The 21,406-nt window shown below is 41.5% G+C and overlaps 1 protein-coding gene, 1 non-coding gene and 1 pseudogene across 2 annotated transcripts; 2 read left to right on the forward strand and 1 right to left on the reverse strand.

Moving 5' to 3' along the window:
* Nucleotides 1-2,597: 2,597 nt before the first annotated feature.
* Nucleotides 2,598-9,968, forward strand: LOC115384149 (NF-kappa-B inhibitor zeta-like). Its single transcript, XM_030086489.1, has 10 exons — nucleotides 2,598-2,653; nucleotides 3,136-3,196; nucleotides 4,499-4,587; nucleotides 4,668-4,941; nucleotides 6,493-6,598; nucleotides 6,674-6,820; nucleotides 7,406-7,469; nucleotides 7,538-7,707; nucleotides 8,530-8,640; nucleotides 9,722-9,968. The coding sequence occupies exons 4-10, from the start codon at nucleotides 4,847-4,849 to the stop codon at nucleotides 9,914-9,916; spliced, it is 888 nt and encodes a 295-aa protein (XP_029942349.1). The 5' UTR covers nucleotides 2,598-2,653; nucleotides 3,136-3,196; nucleotides 4,499-4,587; nucleotides 4,668-4,846; the 3' UTR covers nucleotides 9,917-9,968.
* A 111-nt stretch (nucleotides 9,969-10,079) lies between these two features.
* Nucleotides 10,080-18,687, reverse strand: LOC115384259 (protein jagunal homolog 1-B-like; annotated as a pseudogene).
* A 252-nt stretch (nucleotides 18,688-18,939) lies between these two features.
* Nucleotides 18,940-19,013, forward strand: trnai-aau (transfer RNA isoleucine (anticodon AAU)). Its single transcript has one exon. It is a non-coding gene; the product is annotated as a tRNA-Ile (tRNA).
* Nucleotides 19,014-21,406: the final 2,393 nt, after the last annotated feature.

Here is a 21,406-nt window from a genome sequence, read left to right on the forward strand (position 1 = left end):
ATCAGTCATAAATAAACACTTAGTGGCCACAGGTGATGAGTCGATGAGTTAGCCAGCTGTCAGGGTGGAGTAGCTTCAAGATGTGAGCTTCTGGTCTGGGGTCTGTAGTTTGAATCTGAACATCAGAGAGATTAATTTGCACTAAGAGATTCACTCAAAGGGAGGCTCCTTGTTGTTGTTTATTGTTGTTGTTTTTTTTTCTAAACTAATACTGTTGGATTTTCATTCTAATGTGTTGTAACATTTCCGTCTGCATGTGACACTGTAGTTTCTCTGACTGTACCGCCGACGACCGGCTGTCCGGGTCAATAAAGGATCAGTAATCCCCGTTTACACCAAACTACAGGCGGAGGGGTTTCAATAAAGTCACGTTTCAGTAATTCGATGTTAGCTCCGCCCATCTTTTATATACAGTCTGGGGATGAAGTCACGTTAGCTCCGCCCAGCTTTTACATACAGTCTATAGATGACATCACATTAGCTCCGCCCATCTTTTATATATACAGTCAATAGATGACATTACGTTAGCTCCGCCCATTGTTGATATGCAGTCTATAGATGATGTCATGTTAGCTCCGCACATATTTTATATACAGTCTATGATTATGTCACATTAGCTCCGCCCATCTTTTAGACACAGTGACGTCACTCTGGTGCCAGGAAGTCCTCCTGGCTACTGTCTGTTCTCATTGGAACATTGGCCTCTAAAAATTATTTTTTGGCCACTGAATGAATATATGTATATATTAGGGATGTGCGATACCACTTTTTTCAGACCGATACCGAGTACGAGTACTTCATCTTCAGTACTCACCGATACCGATACTCGCATACCGATACTTTATATACATAAAATTTAAAATAATGCAATGACAGATTATTTTTGAAAATGAATTTTATTTCTAATAAAAAGGCAGCCCAGCCACTATGTTTAAGTCCAAAATAATAGTCTGAAAAATAAAACAAACAACTCTGAGTTTACACTTATTTAAATGAAATTAAGTGCAAGATAAAGCAATTTCTCTGAATTTTAAGTTTTTTTAAAAAATGAACTGACTTACAACGTAAACAAACAACTCTAAGTTATACACTTTTCAAAATGAATTTATTTTAACGGTTTTTAAATGAAATTAAGTGCAAGATAAAACAGTTTTCCACTTTACATCAACTAAGGTTTTTAAATGTACTAATTTTAATGATTTTTTTTATGAACTAAAGTCAAAGATAGAAGTTTAAAGAGTTGCTCGTTTTGTGCTGCTCTCGGATCTGCTCTTCAGTTTCTCGGTCTTCTGCAGAGTTTGCCGTCGAGTTGCTGCCGGAGTTTTCTTTTTTTCCAGCACAACAGCGTCAGACTCTCGTCCACAAGCTTCGCCCTGAGGTGTTTCAACAAATTACTAGTGGTAAATGAACAACATCGCACACCTCCTTTAGCAATTTTAGCATTGCAGAGTTTGCATTCTGCAAAGCTCGGCTCGTTTTCACTTATATAAAAGAATTTCCACACCGGCGAAGTTTTGGTGAGACGAGCAGCCGTTCTGGATTCATCCTGTTGTCTCTGCTCTGGATGAGACTCATGGAGAATCAGCCCGCTGCAGTGTAGCCCTGCGCCTGTCAGCGGGCTCCCAGAGAGGAGCTTCTTCCTCTTTCATGTTTGTCGACAGCTTGCATCCCATTTGGTTGCACTACCGCCAACTGCTGGTGAGGAGGGCTTACTACGCGTGGGTTTTCTTGCCGTGAGTATCGGCGGCTGGCATCGGTAGCCTTCACGAGTACCCGATACTTTGAAATAAGGCCAGTATCGGCCCGATACCGATACCTGGTATCGGTACTCGCACATCCCTAGTATATATATATATATATATATATATATATATATATATATATATATATATATATATATATATATATATATATAGTGGTCATATATTTTTTTATATTTTATATATATATATTATTTTTTTTTTTTCCAACTGTAATAATACCATAAACTTTAGCCATTAAATATCAATTTTTGGGTTGTAAATATTATGGTTTTTTTTGCCATTAAATGATAATTTTTCTTTTTTTTTTACTTTTGAAATGTAAATGTAATTTCTTATTTGGACAATAGAAACAACTGGAAAAGCAGGAAATGCTAAAGGGAGCCGGTCACCAGTTAACAAGGAACCAGTTCATTTGAAACACCGTATTGACAGCTTTATGAGAGGTTTCAGCAACGGGAAGGACACACACACACACACACCACACACACACACACACACCACAGCCACTGTGACAGAAACAACTTGTTCTTTTGAAACAAAGTTTAAAACTTAAAACTCCACAGGACATTTAGCCGGGGTGGGCGGGGCTTAAAAACCTCATGGTCACATGACCTCAACCAGGAAGCTTCGGACAATGACATCAGTTTCCATGGAAAAGCCACAAACCCTGAAAGCCATGCCGTTTTTTTTCTTTTTTCTAGCTTTGAAGTGAAAAAAAAATCTGATTCACAGACTGAAACAGGAAAAATCAAATCCAGGCTTTTATTTTGAGAGGACAGCCAGCTTCCTGCTGGCAGGTGAGTCACCTGTGAACCAGGAAGTGACGGTCAGACAGTCAGGCTCCACTCCCTGTCCCAACAGGCTCTACCACTTCTGAGGAATCGAACCAGGTAACCACAGCTCCTGCTGCCGCTCTGCTGCTCTGAGTGGTGTCTGAGTTTAGAAGTGTGTGTTTTAGTGTGAAGGTATTTATGAGTGTGTTTTCTGTGTTTTTTTTTTTGTGTGTGTGTGGGTGGGTGGTGTACTAGGGGTTGTGTTTGTGTGTTACTGTGCGTTTGTGTCGTGACTGTGTGGGTGTAGTTGTGTATATGTGTGCATTGTGTGTTTTGTGTGTGTTTTTGTGTGTATGTGCTCCGTTTGTATATGTGAGTGTGTGTGTGTGAGTGTTTTGTTGTGTTGTATGTATATGTGTGAGTGTATTTGTGTTCTTGTGTGTGTGTGTGTGTGTGTGTTTTGATTTGATTGTATGTTTTCAGTGTGTTCATGTTAGTGAGTTAATGTGTGCTTCAGTGTGTTGTACTGTGTGTGTGTGTGTGTGTGTGTGTGTGTGTGTGTGTGTGTGTTACTGTGTTCATCGCTGTCTGTCTTTCAGCCATGTTGGATTGTGGGCGGAGCTTAGAGTGACGGTTCTACTGGATCTACTGAGACACTGGGTCTCGTCTAATCCTGGCTTAATCTCCACTTATCCTGGTTTTAATCTGGACTTAATCCTGACTTAATCTGGATTTAATCTTGATTTAATCCTGACTTTAATCTCGACCTAATCCTGGCTTTATTCTGGAATTAATCTGTTTCTATTCTGCCTTCAATCTGGATTTAATCTGGATTTAATCCTGACTTTAATCTGGACTTTAATCTGGGTTTAAGATGTTTCTTTTCAGGTTTCAATCTGGATTTAATCTGAACTTGTTCCTGTCTTTAATCTGGACTTAATCCTGACTCTAACCTGGGTTTAATTTGTTTCTATGGTGTTTCTCTACTTGTGATCAGAGTTAAAGGAATGAGGAAGTTCATCAGTGAACATTAACTCCAGCTCTTATTCTGAAAAGCTTCACACACACTGAAGTCAAACAGAACAACAAGCCCACGTTTATCTGCTGGAGCTTTTATTCCGAAATGTTTTAATTGATTTAAACTTTATAGTGAAAGGTTTTAGTTGGTTTAACCTTTATTCTGAAAGTTTATAGCTACTTTAGCCTTTATGCAGATTTTTTTAAATCTGTTTTGACCTTTACTCTGAAGGTTCTTATCAGTTTAACCTTTGTTCTAACAGATCTTTTCTGCTTTAGCCTTTATTCTGAACATTTTAGATAGTTTTATACTTTATTCTGAAATGTTAAGCTTCTTTAATGTCTATTCTGAAAGTTTTTAGCGGTTTTGAACTTTATTTTGAAACTTTATGATGTTTTAAAATTTATTTGGAAAGTTTTAAGCTACTTTACCCTTTATTCTAACTATTTGAATTGATTTAACTTTTATTCTAAAGGTTTTAGCTGTTTTAACCTTTATTATGAATGTTTTTTTTTACCTATTCCAACCTTTATTTTGAAAGTTTTTAGCTGTTTTAGCCTTTATTTTGAAAGCTTTTAGCTGTTTTAACCTTTATTCTGAAAGATTTTTACCTATTTCAACCTTTATTTTGAAAGTTTTTAGCTGTTTTAACCTTTATTCTGAACGTTTTTTTACCTGTTCCAACCTGTATTTTGAAAGTTTTCACCTGTTTTAACCTTTATTTTGAAAGCTTTTAGCTGTTTAAACCTTTATTCTGAAGGTTTTTTTTTTCTATTTCAACCTTTATTTTGAAAGTTCTTGGCTGTTCCAGTCCTTGTTCTATCAGAGTCCGCTTTTCTGGCCTTTATTGTGAAAGGTTCTCCGTGTGTTGTGATGTATAACGATAGAACCAAACCCTGGAGAGAGAACCTCATGTTCTTCCCTGATGGTTCTCCTCTCTGCAGCCTGGAGAACGGTTCTGCCTGGAACCAGCATGCAGGCCGGTCTGAGGAGGAACACGGTGAAGGATCTGCTCATCATGAAGCGCCAGCAGGTAGAACCGTGGAACCGGAAACCCGCCGAGTCTTTAGAACCGCCCCGTTCCTCACGTTCTGGGAACCCTCTATCTTCCAGAAGAGAACCTGTTCTCCGGACGAGCAGCGCGGAACCAAACAGCCCAGGTTCCAGTGGAACCTCGACGCCTTCGGCTCTCCGGACGGAACCCGTGACGTTCCTCCTCCACCTCTTCACCACCTGCAGAATGCTGATCCCCCCTGCGGTTCCCCGGTTCCTCCTCCGGTTCCCAGGAGAACATGAGTCTGTTCCACTGGCAGGTCCAGCAGGCGGAGCGCAGGGTGAAGCCTCTAACGGCGGAACAGCTCAGCGACCAGGACGAGGACGGAGACACGTAGGTTCTGCTGGAGAGGATCTAGAACCACACTCATCTAGAACCACACTCATCTAGAACCAGAGTGAGCGGTGGTGGTTATGTAGAACCAGACTGATCTAGAACCATAGTGACATGCTGACATTCTAGAACCAGAGTGACGTGTGGATATTATCTCGAACCAGACTGATCTAGAACAAGACTGAAACATGGAGAGTATCTAGAACCAGACTCATCTAAAACCAGACTGATCTAGAACCAGACTGAGCGGTGGTGGTTATGTAGAACCAGACTCATCTAGAAGTAGACTGATCTAGAACCAGAGTGATGTGGAGGTTATCTAGAACCAGACTTAGAAGTGTTGGTTATCTAGAACCAGACTGATCTAGAACCAAACCAAAAGGTGGAGATTATCTGGAGTCAGAGTAATCTAGAACCAGAGTGAGACATGATCTAGAACCAGACTGACAGGTGTGGAGACAATATGGGACCAGACTTATCTAGAACAAGGCTGAGGTGGAGACGTTCTAGAACCAACTGCTCTAGAACCAAACTGACAGGTGGAGATTACCTAGAACCAGATCAAGAGGTGGACGATCCAGAACCGGACTTATCTAGAACCAGACTGATTTGGAGACATTCTCTAACCAGACTGACAGGTGGCTTTTATCTAGTACCGGATTGAGCTATAACCAAATTTGCAGATGGTTATTACCTAGAACCAAACTGATGGGTTGAGATTATCTAGAACCAGGCTGATCCAGAACCAGACCAAGAGGTGGTAATTACCTAGAACCAGACATAGAATTGGAGACGTTCTAGAACCAGAGTCAGGGTATTCTTGAACTAAGTAATCTAGAACCAGACTGAGAGCCGGTGGTTATCTAGGACCAGACTGATATGTCAAGATTATCTAAAACCAGAATGACCTAAAACCAGAGTTGCATGTAGAGATGATCTAGAACCAGACTTAGCAGTGTTGGCTATCTAGAACCACACTGATGAGTCAAGAGTATCTAGATCCAGACTGATCTAGAACTAGACGGGGAGGTGGAGATTATCCGAACCGACTGAGGTGTAGACGTTCTAGATCCAGACAGAGACGTAGAGCGTATCTAGAACCAGTTTGATCTAGAACCAGACTGACAGGTGTTGGCGATCTAGAACTGGACTTCTCTAGAACCAGACTGATCTAGAACCATACTGTCAGGTGTTGGTCATCTAGAACCAGACTGATACATCAAGATTATCTAGATCCAGAGTGATCTAGAACTGGACTGGATGTTATCGAGAACCAGACTTATCCAGAACCACTGACAGGTGCAGATTATCTAGAACCAGACTGATCTAGAACCAAGCTGAGAGGTGGAGATGATCTAGAACCAGACTGAAACGTCAGGATTATCTAGATCCAGGCTAATCTAGAACCAGACTGATAGATTGTGTTTATCTAGAACCAGACTGACAGGTGGAGAAGATCTAGAACCAGACTGCTCTAGAACCAGACTATGAGGTGGATATTATCTAAACCAGACTGAGAAGACCCTCCAGACCATTCTCTGTGTCCTCCAGGTTCCTGCACATCGCGGTGGCTCAGGGGAAGCGTTCTCTGTCCTACGCTCTGGCCGGCCGGATGTCTCAGACCGGTTCTCTGGACCTGAAGGAACACAACGGACAGGTTCTGCTGTTCCACCGCATCCCGGTTCCTCTCTCTATGTTCTGGGTTCTAAAGCGGAACCTCTCCCGGTTCTAGACGGCGCTGCAGATCGCCGCCGCCTCCGACCAGAACCTGATCGCCGGTGACCTGCTGAGACACGGAGCCCGCCTCGGAACCCGGGACCAGTGGGGCAGAACCGAGTTCCACGTGTGTGCCGAGAAGGGCCACCTGGCCACCCTGCAGGTAGAACCTAGAACCCAGAACCTAGAACCCAGTGCCTGGCCACGATGCAGGTAGAACCTAGAACCAGGACCTACAACGCAGAACCTGGAACCCAGAACCTGGCCCTGCTGCAGGTAGAACCCAGAACCTAGAACCCAGAAACAGGCCATGCTGCAGGTAGAATCTAGAACCAGAACGCAGAACCTGGCCACACTGCAAGTAGAACCTAGAACCAGCATGTAGGAGCCTACAACCTAAAATCCAGAAACCAGAAGGTGGAAACCTAGGACATAGAACCTAGGAACCAACAGGTCAGACCTAGAATCCAAGAACCTTCTGGTAGGAACCTAGAACCCATGAACCTGCAGGTAGGAACTTAGAACCTAGAACCCAGAACCGTCAAGTAGGAACCTAGAACCTACAGGTAGGAGCCTAGAACCCAGGAACCAACAAGTTAGAACTCAGAACCTAGAGCGCAGAACCCAGCAGGTAGGAGCCTAGAACGCTTGATGTCTCTGGCCGTGGTTCTCAACCCGTGGTCCTCGGACCGGGTGCGTCCCGTCCTACAGCGTGAAACGTAGTGACAGCCTGCGTCTCCCCGTCCAGAGCATCTACAGGTTCCTGACGGAGAACCGACAGCAGGCGGATGTGGACATGGTGAACTTTGAAGGTCAGTGGAGGTCGGCGGAGAACCCGGAGAACGTTGACGGAACGGTTCTAACAGCTCCGTCTGTCCAGGTCTGACCCCGCTACACTCGGCCGTGCTGTCGCACAACGCCGTCCTGAGAGAGCGCAGAACCCTGAAGGAACCCTGCCAGTTCATGAGCCGCCAGCTGGAGAACCGCAGGAACCGCCACCGCGACTGCGTCCGCACGCTGTTGCTCATGGGCGCCAACTGTGGGGCACAGGTGAGGACGATGGGGGTTTCCATGACAACAACGCTAGGAGTTGTTAGAGATGCTTCCTTAGAACGGTTCTCAAGGTGGAACCTTTTGACAATGTTCTGACTGTTTTCATGGAAACGGGCTGAAATGCCAGGTTTTTAAATTACACCGTCTCCATGGTAACAGAAAAAAATGCTGTCTTCATTTCCATGGTAACAAAACCCCCCAAAACACCCTGACTCTGCCTCCATGGGAACAGTCGGAAAAATCCATGGTAACACAAAAAAACATTCAGACTCCGTTTCCATGGTAACGGAAACATTTTCTGGCTTTGTCCCCATGGTAACCAAAAAACCCAAAACTGATCTGTTTCTATGGCAACGGAAAGAAAAAACACTGACTTCATCTCCATGGCTAAAACAAAAAAAAGCAGTGACTCCATCTCCATGGTAACAAGAAAAAAAACCACCCTGTCTCCATGGTAACAAAAAAAATGTCTGGCTTCATTTCCATGGTAACAAAAGAAGTTCTTATTTTGTCTCCATGGAAACAGTAACATTCTAAGTCTCCATGGAAATAGTAGAAAAAGCCACTTTTTGAAAACATTGCAACTCCATCTTAATGGTAACAATGAAAACCCTCTGACTCCGTCTCCATGGAAACAAGAAAAACAGCTTTATGAAAACCTCCCGACTCTTGCCATGGCAACAGAGGAAAACACAACTTCTCTGAAACACTGTCACTGTTCCTGGTCTGATTGTTCCTGTTTACAGTATATTGTTTCCTTCCTGCTGTTTCCGTGGATGTTCTTGAGGTGTTGCCATGGTAACGCTGCTGTTCCTCCAGGACCTGAAGAGCGGTCGCACTGTTCTCCACATGGCGGCGGAGGAGGGGAACCTGGAGCTGCTGGAGGTTCTCCTGCAGGCTTCCTCAGCCTGGGCTGCCGTCAACAGCAAGGTGGCCTGACGCCACGGCGACCGTCTGTCAACAACAGTTAGGGAGTACCGATACCGATCTGCCTAGGCCTGATATTTACTGATATATAAGATAAAGAAAGATTGATATCAACATTGATCTGGCACAAATGAGAGATGGGACCGGTATTGTTATTGATCCTGATACCAATTACCGATACTGCTACTAGTAGTACACTGTTACTGATGCTGTTATTGATTGCATTACCGATACTGTTGCCGATACTGTTATTGATTCCGATACCGCTTCCAATAAATACCATTGTCGATACTGTTACCGATACAGTTATAGATACCAATACTGGTATTGATTCCGATGCCATTACCGATACCAATATTGATACAACTAGTGATACTGTTACTGATCCCAATGCTGTTATTGATACCGAAACTGATACCAATATCATTATCGGACTGATATTATGTTAAAAAAAAAGAAAAAATTGATACAAAATACTGATATTTTAAAAAGATTGCTGTGATGCAGTTAGCAAAACCATTACAGACACTGTTACCGATACCATTAATTCCATTACTGATACCGTTGCCGATACTGTTATTGATTCCATTAATGATACCGTTGTTGAGTCAAATAGTTACTGATATCGATACCAATATTATAGGACCAGAACAGATATATAAAAAAGATACAAAATCCAATTAGTGATACCATTACAGATACTGTTACGACATCGATATTGATTGCGATACCATTACTGTTGATTGATATCATTACTAATTCCTTTACCGATACTGTTACCGGTACCGTTATTGATACTGATACTGTTACCGACACATTACGGATACTGATACCGAAACTGTTACCGGTATTGACACTGATACTGTTAGTGCTACTGTTATTGACACAGATACAGATAGTGTTACCGATACCGTCGCAGATCATTTTCACCAATACCCTTACCGATACTGTTACTGATACCAATGATATCACAGATGCTGTTACCGATACCATTACCATGAATAATACTAATATGGCTACTGATAGCGTGACTGTTATTGTTACCGATACTGATACCAATACTGATACCTCCCTCCCCCTGTAGACGTTCAGTGGGAACTCCCCGCTCCACTGCTGCTGCTCGCTGTCTCCGCCCCGGCCGGAGGTCGTGACCTTCCTGCTGCGGCGCGGCGCCGACCCCGGAGCCCGGAACTCCGAGAACGAGGTCCCGGCCCAGCTGGTCCCTGAGGGCCCGGCGGGGGACCTGGTCCGGAGGATGCTCGGGGGGAACCAGGGGTAGAGAACCAGAGAACCACGACAGAGAACACCGTCAGTCAGACGGTCTGCTTTACTCATCTGCCAGGCGGCAGATGTTCGTTGTTTCAGTGAAACACACTGTTCATTACTGAGTAATGATACAGCGGGGGGCGGGGCTTAGGGGCAGGGCGGGGCGGGACTAGGGATTACTGGGGATACGTATTAAAGGGGAAGAAGGGTTCGATTTTCATGGGGAGGGGCTTAGCATTGATGAGGGGGAGGGGCTTAGTGTCCACGATGGGGTGGGGCTAGAGAGTCATAGGCAGGGGCTAGGTGTTGATGGGAGGGGCTATATATATCATGGAGGAGGAGCTATGTATCAAAGGGGTGGGACTAAAGGACCTGTGGGTTTTAAAGGGTTTGAACACTTTTTAATTTTTTTTAATTAGTTGATATTTTTGAGTTGAGTTGATATTTTGTTGATGTTTTGAAAAAAAAAAAACTACTCATTGTACTTTTTGAAAAATCTATCTTGGCAGTAATGGGATGAGTTCAACTTTTTGGAAATGCTTCACAGATAACGGGAAATACAACTTTTTGAAAAACACTTTCTCCGACTCAATTTTTTAAAAGCAAGGTTTTAATAAAAAACAGTTGCATTGTGGGTGTTTTTCCTCCCTGGCAACACGGCGTTGAGGCTAACGCTAGTTAGCTAACTTTTGCTTTGGCTGATTTTGTCCAGATTGAAGCTTCTTCTGGGCCAGTTGGCGCCCACAGGCCTTATATTTTACACCCCTGATTGATCTAGATAGTAAATATTCATTAATGCAGGAAAAACTTTACATTTTTATTTTTAATTCAAGAAGTGTAAAAAAACAAAAAACAACAAAAAAAAAAACACTTGATGATTTGGGTTGTCTTGTTTTTTTGTAAATTTCTAAACTTTCAAATGAAAAGCTTGTTTGTTCTATAGGTTAGTCCTGGTATTGGTACTTGGTATCTGTACCATCAGTGGGTAAGTCATAATATTGATTCATTTGATTGAAAATTCCAACATTTTATTTTCTGTAAATGTTTTCAGACTTTCAAAATAAAAGCATTTATTCACCTTCTAACCAGCCTGAAGTGTTTTGTCTTAAAAAAAATGTAAACAAAAATAAATGATTATCTCTATTAATCCAGTTCATGAAAGCTGTAGTCCTGCTGTAGTCAAGTTGCCAGCCGGATAAAGGTTAGTACTGATATTGGTACTTGGTATCTGTACACAGCTATAGCTTAATACTGGTATAAGTACTTGGTATCTACGTGACTAAAGTTTGGAAATGGTATCAGTGCTCTGTATCATCAAGCAGCTAATGGTTACTTCTGATATCGATACTCAGTATCTGTACATCACTAAAGATTAGTACTTGTATTGGTACTCTGTATGTGTACATAGATAAAGGTTTGTAATGGTATCGTTACTCTATCATCAAGTAGCAAAAGGTTAGTACTGATATCAGTAACCTGTGTCTGTACATCACTCAAGGTTTGAACTAGTATTGGTGATCAGTACCTGTACATAGGTAAATGTTTGCACCAGTATCAGTAATCGGTATCTGTACATAGGCAATGGTTTGGACTGGTATTGTTACTCAGTATCAACATAGCTAATGGTTAGAACTGCTTTCGGCACTTGGTATCTGTACGTACCTCAAGTTTGGCGATGGTATCGTACTCTATATCAAGTAGCTAAAGCTTAGTACTGATATCGGTTCCCACTATCTGTACATAGGGAAAAGTTCATACTAGTATTGGTACACAGTATCTGTGCATAGGTAAAGGCTTGTGCTGGTATCGTAACTCAGTACTTGTACATAGGCAAAGGTTTGTACTTGTGTCAGTACTCGGTATCTGTACATAGGTAACGATTCGTACTGGTATCGGGATTCGGTATCTGTACATAGCTGTAGGTTTGTCATGGTATCGTACTCGTTATCACAGCTATAGGTTTGTAATGGTATCAGTACTTGATATCCGTACTTGGGTAAAGGTTTGTACTGGTATCGGTACTCGGTATCTGTACCATCAGGTGATAAATCATGACATATTGAATTATTTGATTAGAAAAATCCAACATTTTATTTCCTGAAAATGTTTTCAGATTTTTTTTTTTTTTTTTATTATTCCAGTCCATCAAAGCATTAGAACCAGGGTTCTGGGTCGGGTTCTACTTCTTCTTGCCGTCGTGCCACTGGTCAGCAGCCTCTTGCTGTAGTAGATCTGCCAGCCGTGCAGCTGGGCGGCGATGATGACGGCCAGGTAGAGGACGGACACGGCGGGGAAGCCGCAGGAGGCGGCCGTCGGCGACGCCTTGCCGCAGCAGGCGTGGCGGCCGGCAGCATCTCGGCGGCGCCGTACATGAGCGGCGCGGCGCCGAGCAGGCCGCCGCCCATCACCGACGCCACCAGGTAGCCTGTGTGGTTCCGCCGCAGCGACAGCAGGTTGAGGGCGGTGGGGGCGGCGCTCAGCAGGTACGGGTACTGCCACCAGTAGGGGGGGCACACCAGGCGGGGGGCAGCAGCTGCAGGGCGCCCGCTATCACCTGGAGGGAGGGAGGGGGAGTTAGTGGGAGCGGCTCGGCTAACATAACAGCCGTATAATAGCTATATGCTAATGGCTAACAGCAAAAAGTGATATGGTAATGGCTAGCAGTCGAATGCATAAACAGCAATATTTTAACGGCTAACAGCTAACAATCATGTGCTACCAGCAAATAGTCGAATGCTAACAGCTCCATGCTAAAAGCTAATAGTCGTTTGCTAACAGACAACAATAGCATGCTAACAGCTAACACTCGTATGCTAACAGATAACAGCTAACAGTTGTATGCGAATTAGCTGCATGCTAATGGATAAAAGCTATTAGTGAATGGATAACAGGGACAGTACTCTCTAATGAGTAACAGCTAACAGTCGTATGCTAACAGCTAGCAGTCATATGGTAACAGACAACATTTGTATACTAACAGATAACAGCTAACAATCGTATGCTAATGGCTAACAGCTAACAGTCATATGCTAACAGCTACATGCTAATGGCTAAAAGATATAGGTGAATTGATAACAGGTAACAGTTGTATGCTAATGACTAAGCTAACAGTCGTATGCTAATAACTAACAGCTAACGGTGGTATGCCAACAGATAACAGTTAATAGCCGTATACCAAAAGTTGCATGCTAATAATGATGCCAAAAAGCCATATGCTAACAGCCAACAGTCCTATGCGAAGAGCTAACAATGGTATGCTAACAGTGTTATGCTAAAGCTTACAGAATTAACTAGTCGTGATCTGTAAGAATTCAGCTTTAACACTGTAGTAGTCTGGCTGTGAGCTGACTGCTAACAGCTTTATGCTAACAGCTAACAGTTGTATGCTAATGACCAACAGAATTAAAGCAAAAAACAGGTCAAAACCACTGTAACAGCAGGTTGTCTGGCCGTACGCTAAATGCTAGCGCTCCAATGTGATTCCCCATAGACATTAGCCCGGAGCTAACCTGAACAACCATCAGCAGCCACAGAACCGCATGAGCCGCATTCAGCTTCCGGATCTCGGACTTCAGGGCAGCGCTGGGGGGAGGGGGACGAGTCGTATGAGAAAAAAAATCTGTGATTAGAAAGCTTGAGGTCAAAAGTTGAACAATTACAAAAAGTAACGCCAAAAAAAAAAAAATAAAAAATAAAAAAAATATATATATATATATATATATATATATATATATACACATACACACATACATGTGTATTAAAAGTCAGTAAAATAAATAAAGATGTAAATGAAGGACAGTGTTGCCAAATGTGAAAAGTAATTTGTTGAACAGCTTTCTGCCGAAAACACAAAAAAACTTCCAGAAATGAATGGAAAAAGAAAGTTACGCCAGAAAATATCTAAAAAAATATATTGCATAAAACATAAGAAAAAGTAAAAAAAAAAAAATAAAGTAAAAAAAAGTCTTACAGAAAAGTATGCAATAAAACTGTTTTTGGGAGAAAAAAGTTTTATTTCATGTTTTCATGCTGGCCTCTTTATGAAGCAGCAGCTGGAGTGGGCGGGGCTAAATTCACTACTTCCTGTTTACACAATATATAAAAGATTTATTTCACAAAATGTAAGAGAGTAAAGAGAAAAACGAAAAAAATCATAAAGTTCTCCCCAAAAGAAGCATGCAAAAATAGGTAAAAAATAAAATAACCTGCAGTCGTCTTGATTTTTAGACAAAAATTCTATATTTTGATGCTCAGATCGTCAGATTTGATTGTTTTTACCCACTAACTGACAGGGAAGCTGCTTAATAAGTTAACATTCGTTCAGGTTAACAAGGTTAGTCTGACTTTTTTTTCAAGCTAACAAATAAAATTTAAAAAATTTTCTTCCCTATTTTTCTTCACCGTCTCCTGGACTTCTTCACGGTCTGATCTAGAAGTAATAAACCACAAGACTGAAGCTCATCTGAGGAGTAAAGTCCAACTGTTCAAATTATGCCATAATGTTGTTAAAAAAAAAAAAATCGAAAAGGTCTTTTTTAAAAAGCTATGCCAAAAAACAAACCAAAAAAAAAACAACAAACAAAAGGCCAAAAGTGTGGCCAACTTTTTTTTTTCTTTAATAATATAAATTAGGAAAAGAAAGGCCAAAAATACTTATGCAAAAAAGCTAAAAAAAAAAACAAAAAAAAAAAAAAACAATGAATGGCAAAAAAAAAGAAGCTAAAACATGTTAACAAGAAAAACAGCAACACCAAAAAAAAAAACGGAAAAAAGCCGCGAAGTAAAAACAAAAACAAAACAAAAAAAGAAAAAAGTTATGCCAAAAAAACTAAAAGCCCCAAACCGCCAAAACACTGTTAAAAAAGTTTGGCCAACTTTGGTTTTGTTTTTTTAATAATACTAATCATGAAATAAAAAAAAAGCCCAAAAATGTTTTAGGTAAAAAATGTGAAAAAGTAATTACGCCAAAAAAAAAAAAAAAAAAAAAAAAAGAAATAGAACAGCAACAACAAAAATGGAGAAAAGTCACTAAGTACAAAAGAAAAAGAAAAAGTTATGCCATGCTCTGGGGCTATAATTTGAGGGGATGTGGTAACTTTAAGATTAAAGCAGCGCGGGCCATTAGAAAGAGCTTCTGTGTGTCTGTATGTGGAGTTCAACTTTGGAATCAGCTGGGACCAGAACTTAAACAATGTTCAAATATTCATCTTTCAAATCCAGATTTAAAAATATTGTACTCTCAAGATACAGAGGTTTTGTGTTGGGCTAATTCATAATGTGTTCTTAATCATCAATTATTTAAGCTAATAATGGGAAGTATGCATTATTATCACTATTATCAAGATGACATATATATATATATATATATATATATATATATATAAAAAGCGCTATCTATATCTATCTATAATGCAGTTACTTAGATGTTATTTGGTACGATTAAAATAGAATGTTATATGTATATATGACTATTTTACTAGATTACTGGTCAATTATAGTATCTAATATTCAGTCATATATTGGTGGTATTATTATATTATTACTACTACTACTGCTACATGTGTCACTACAATTATATCATCAACATATGATACTTGATATTACTATTACAACAACTACTATTACATCTTAATAAAGCACAATACTTTGATATTGTGTTATTATATCTATTATCAATGTATAACATGTTATTTTACTTTGCAAACACAAAATCGATACAGTAAGTGATAATGGTGCTAATCTTAAAGGGCAACTCCGGTTTTTTGACACCTGGACCTTATTTCTAGGTGTGTGCATGCTCATATACTCACTCAGACAAACATCGTGCAGCTCGGAGTCCTTCAGAAGTTATTTAGATCCAAACGATGTAGCCGCACTAGCGGGGGTGCCACAGCAATGGAGCGTTAGCGCGGGACATAATCTCTGCACAGTCGCTCATTTCGGCTGTATTTTTCCTCCATCGGCGCTGGGTTGCCTTTCAGTCAGAAGGGGGGCCTCCGGCGGTGTCCCGCGGCCTGGCTCGGAGCGCGCATCCGCCGGGCGGCGGAGATCTGGATTCTCCCGGCGAGGAGAGAGCTCCGACCATCGCGCGTCCCGCGGCCGGCGTGGAGCGAGCATCCGCCGGGAAGCGGAGATACGCATCCTCCCGGCGAGGAGAGAGCACCGGCCGTCGCGCGTCCCGCGGCCGGCGTGGAGCGTGCATCCGCCGGGGAGCAGAGATATGCTTCCTCCCGGCGAGGAGAGAGCACCGGCCTCGGCGCGGCGGGCCGTCGCGCGTCCCGCGGCCGGCCCGGAGCGCGCATCCGCCGGGAAGCGGAGATATGCTTCCTCCCGGCGAGGAGAGACATCCAGCGGCCCAGCGGCCGCGTGTGAGCCGTGCGTCTTCGCGGGTGTCCGGAGCCTCCGTGGAGCAGCTGAGGGCCGTTTTCCAATTCGGCCCCTGGAAGTCAGACGCCGGGGCACCGTGACAGCCGAGGCCGACTCAAAGTGCCTCTCTGCTGGGGAGAGGAGCGCCGCAACGTTCCCATCCGAGCTAATTGTGGCTAAGTTAGCGAAAACTGCCAGCTCTTCAGCTGACCCACCTGAAGACGGTAGACGAGCTGACTTTATGATAACACTGGCGATGGATGAAGAAATACAGCCGAAATGAGCGACTGTGCAGAGATTATGTCCCGCGCTGAAGCTCCGTTGCTGTGGCCCCCCGCTAGTGCGGCTACATCGTTTGGATCTAAATAACTTCTGAAGGACTCCGAGCTGCACGATGATTGTCTGAGTGAGTATATGAGCATGCACACACCTAGAAATGAGGTCCAGATGTCAAAAAACCGGAGTTGCCCTTTAAACAAATACATAATATTACACTCAACAAATCTCTAGTATAGGGCAGGCAAGGGGGGCTCTGCTGCTGGGAGGCCACCACCGTCGAGCAGTAGACTCCCAGTTCTTGTCTTTTTAATGCACAGTACAGACACTTCCAAAGGGTGGTCCTGTTGCCTGAGGACTGACCCCTCTGGCAGCAGGTCCATATAACACCATGCTTAAATTAAAGTTAAATATAAACTATTAGCACCATTGATTACAATTACTGGGGATATCCTTCTATATGTTGATATGTGTTGATGATGTGATAGGGGCAGTGGTACTGATAATGGTAATATGTATGTTTATGTGTATGGGTGTTTGTGTATATGCATGTATGTGTATGTGTGTATATGCATGTGTTTATGTATAGTGTATATATATGTATGTGTTTGTATGTATATATGTATGTATGTGGGTATATATGTATATGTGTGTGTGTGTATATATATACATATATACTATTAGCACTTAATTCATTATTATGGCAACCTAAAGATGTTTAGGAAGACAAGGGGTGGGAGTTAACAAGTTATCTTCATCCCACTCCTTTTCAAGGCAGTCATCAAATTTGAAAACAACATATGTCTAGTTCTTAATTGTAAATATTGTTGTTGGGGTTTTGTTTGTCTTTGTTGTTTCTTTTTTTTATAATTATTTTTTTTCTTCTTCTTTTTCATTTTTTATATTGCTTCTGTATAATCTGTTTTTTTCTGCCCAGTGAGGGGAATTTTGTGTTAGTTATTGTACAAATATTTTGTGTTGCTTTTTCTGTACCTCGAATAAATGTATTCATATTCAACACAGGGCTGCCCGGGGATGCCCGTCTGTAAATCATGGCAGGGAAAGAAAAATCCGCTGATGCCGACACAAGTAAAAAAAAAAAAAAAAAACTCAAATATCAACTGTTCAAGTAAAAAAACGCTTTGCCAAAACATGGAAAAAAAAGCCAAACAATGTTTTAATGCCCAAAAAATAATAAAAATCATGCCAAAAAATGAAAAAGTAATGCCTGAAAAGTAAAAAAAACAAAAAAAAAAAACAAACAAACTAAGCTATTTATGCCAAAAAAATGTTAAAAAGCCAAAGAACGTCCAAAAAATGTTAAAAAAGAAAAAAAAATAACAGCTAGGCTAAAAACGGAAAAAAGGCTACAAAATCACAACAAATCATGTCAAAAATGAAAAAAAATCCCGACACAGCAATGCCAACTACTGTGCCCACTATGAAAAAAACAAGCATAAAATCCAATAAAAGGGGAAAAAGGCAAAAAACAAAAAAAATACCAAATAGATAAATAGATAAATAAATAAATAAAATAAATAAATAAATATCAGCTGCTGACAAATTAATCTGCTGGAGCTGCTTTAATATTGACGCTGTTCTGAAGCTTTATTAAACTGAATTAAAATAAGAAAAACAGCTTTAATTAAAAGAAAAATTTTGGGGGGGGGGGGGAGCCATAAAGTAAAGAAAGTCATTCCAAAATATAAAATAAAATAAAATAACTGAAATGAAAAAGCAGCTGCTGTCGGTCTGCCTGCTCCTCTCCCCTCTCCACAGCGTTTACTCCAGCATTCCTCCTGCTTCCGGGTGAATTAAAGCTCAATAACCGGACCGGTACCTCATCTGGTAGTGCGCCGCCACGCGCTCCCGGTGCTGGAAGTCGCTGCCGTCCGTCCCCGCCGCCCGCGGTCCCGCTCTGGAGGCCATGCGGCTCTGAGGAGGTCACACACGGACACGTTTCTGTCCCGGTCCCGGTTCAGCTGCACCGGCTGCTGCTAGCAGGCTAGCAGGCTAACGCTACCTTCCTCCTCCTCCTCCTCCTCCTCCGTTACCGGTTACCGGGTCAAAACACACACGTGCTGTTCTTAAAACTCACCTTTTATTCAGTCGGGGTCTGAAAAAAGCGCTAAAATGAGAGAACTGCAGGTTTTCTGCGGCTGCAGCTGCAGGACGGACCGGAAGTATAAACAGGGGGGCGGGGCTGAGGTGGAGTGACGTGTCGTGTTGTGATTGGTCCGTTTTTATCACTTCCTTACTGACTTCTGCGGTTCACCTGCTTTGATCTATTAATGATTAATGAGTTTGACTCCTTTATTTTCTCAAACCATAAAGATTTCGACGATAGTTACTGTTTGATGGAACATGATGACGTCATCGCCTCTGCAGCGTCACGGCCGGTTAGCTCAGTTGGTTAGAGCGTGGTGCTAATAACGCCAAGGTCGCGGGTTCGATCCCCGTACGGGCCAAGCTACCTTTTCTTATTTACATGTTCTGATCACTGTAAAAATAAAATAATAACAAATGAAACAAACCAAAAAAACACTAAAAACCCCCAGCAATAACATCATTCAAAAAGATAGAAATTATGAAAAAAATAGAATAAAATAATATTAAAATGTTTAAACAATAATTAAAAAACCTTAAACACTTAAAAAAACACATAATTAAAATAAAAAAAAAACTTTTTTTAAAAATTATTATTCCAATCTTCAAAAAAGAAACTTTTTTGCATTTGTTGCAGAATTTTTTTTCATGTTGATTTGAGTTACAGTACAATATTGACAAGAATCAATATTCAATATTTATTGATTCTCTTCTGTTTTTTTCGACTTTAAATGTAATTTAGCGACAAATCATTTCCATATTATTCATGTAGATGAAGAATATTTTTAACAATTGTGATCAAACTTTGACACACAGTCATATGATCAGATGATAAATGTTCACCTACCTATTGTCTTCTGGAATTAAAGTATTTGATTCCACTTTTGCAGTCAAAAGATAGAATTATTAATTTTAGCTCAAGAGGTAAAGTGAGAACGACTTATTTATACATGTATACATTTATTTATTTTAAGAAACTTTATCTTAAAAGATTAAGGGTTTTTATTGTGTCACTTTTTTTTTGGGAATATTTATTTGGTTCTTTTAATGAAAAATATTTCTAAAAATTATGGTTTTATTATTATATTTATATCTTTATTCATTTTAATTAAAACTTATTTCTAAAGTTGGACTTCTTATTTTCTAAATATTAATTTATTTATCTTTTTTGTCAAGTTGGAGGTTTGTTGAAATGTATTTATTGACTTATTTATTTATTTATTCATTCATTTTAGGACATTTTATTTTAAAAGTTTGATGATTTTTTATTGTTGTTTATAATTGTTTCACTTTTATTTTTGTACTTTTCATTTATTTATTTGTTTTTTTAAATAAAACTCATTTCTAAAGATGAAGGCTTTTCAATTTTTATTAAGAAAACTTTATTTATAAAGCTGGATTTTTTTAAATATTTTATTTTGTACACATTCATTCATTCATTTCATTCATTCATTCATTCATTCAATTTAATTCATAAAGAAAATTATATCTGGTAGTGATTCCCTGCAGTACCGCAGTTTGTCCATCAGGAGCCGCTGTGGAGTCTGGAGGAGGCGGTGTGTGTGCGTGTGTGTGTGTGTGTGTGTGTGTGTGTGTGTGTGGTGGGTGTGTGTGTGTGTGTGTGTGTGTGTGTGTGTGTGTGTGATCTCTCCTCATTGTTCCTCGGCTCCTCTCAGGACGCGGTTCGTTCCAATGGCCGCTGCGCGCGACGCGTCCGAGCTGAGAGGAGCGGGACGCTAGAACCCAGAACCGGAACCAGAACCCGGAACCCCAGAACCAGGACCCGGACCCGGACCCGGAGCGCAGAGCCGGGGACACAGGGCGGAGACCCCTCTGATCCTGGAGGAGCAGGAAGACCGGAGAACCAGGAAAAGCGGGGTGAGCGAAAAATCCAACACGCCGTCCCGGGTGGACACGTCGCCGGCGCGCGCGCTCGTGCACGTGCGCGAGGACCTCGGTCCGGGTCTTCCCTGATCCGGATCTTCACTCTTTTCTGCTCACATTCTTGAAGTTTGATCTGCTCGTGCACGCACGCACACATATACAGACGGACACGCGCGCTCGCACGCGCACGCAGCAGGTTGCCTCAGACGTGCCTTAAAGGATTTACTCTGCTAACCTACATTTCCTTAAATAGCGGCGGCGGCGCGTACACGTGCGTGCGTGTGACGCGTGCACGTGCGGGTGCGTGCCCTCCTTCCTTGAACCTCTTCCCGGATCCTGGTGTCTTGATCCCTGTCGGCCAATCAGAACTCAGCAATAATGATAATAATAACTGGGTGGGCGTTTCCGGGACGACAGGAATCGCACCATCAACCCCTGGAGGGGCGTTACCATGGCGACACAGGCGTCGACATCATGGTGTTATCACCGTTTGAGTCAAATCAGAACGGTTTTTAACAGTAAAACTAGCCACTATCGTTAGCCTGTCCAATTACCCACAATGCAATAGTGAGAGGAGCACTTTATTTTGAAATTCACTAGATTATATTAGAATGATTTCACAATATCACTTTTAATTTGAAAGTTGTTCTTGATGTCATTGCTAGCACTAGTTTATCCAATTACCCACAATGCAGCAGTGACAGGAGTTTATTTCAAAATTTACTAGATTTTGCAACATTAGAATTGTTCCACAATATCTAAAAGAATGTTGCAATATCTTTTATTCTGAAAATTGATAGCGTTATTTTATCCAATTTCCCACAATGCAACAGTGAGAGGAGGGCTTAATTTTGGAATTACTTGACTTTAC

This window comes from Salarias fasciatus (assembly GCF_902148845.1).
Source record: "Salarias fasciatus chromosome 23 unlocalized genomic scaffold, fSalaFa1.1 super_scaffold_20, whole genome shotgun sequence".
Lineage (NCBI taxonomy): Eukaryota > Metazoa > Chordata > Actinopteri > Blenniiformes > Blenniidae > Salarias > Salarias fasciatus.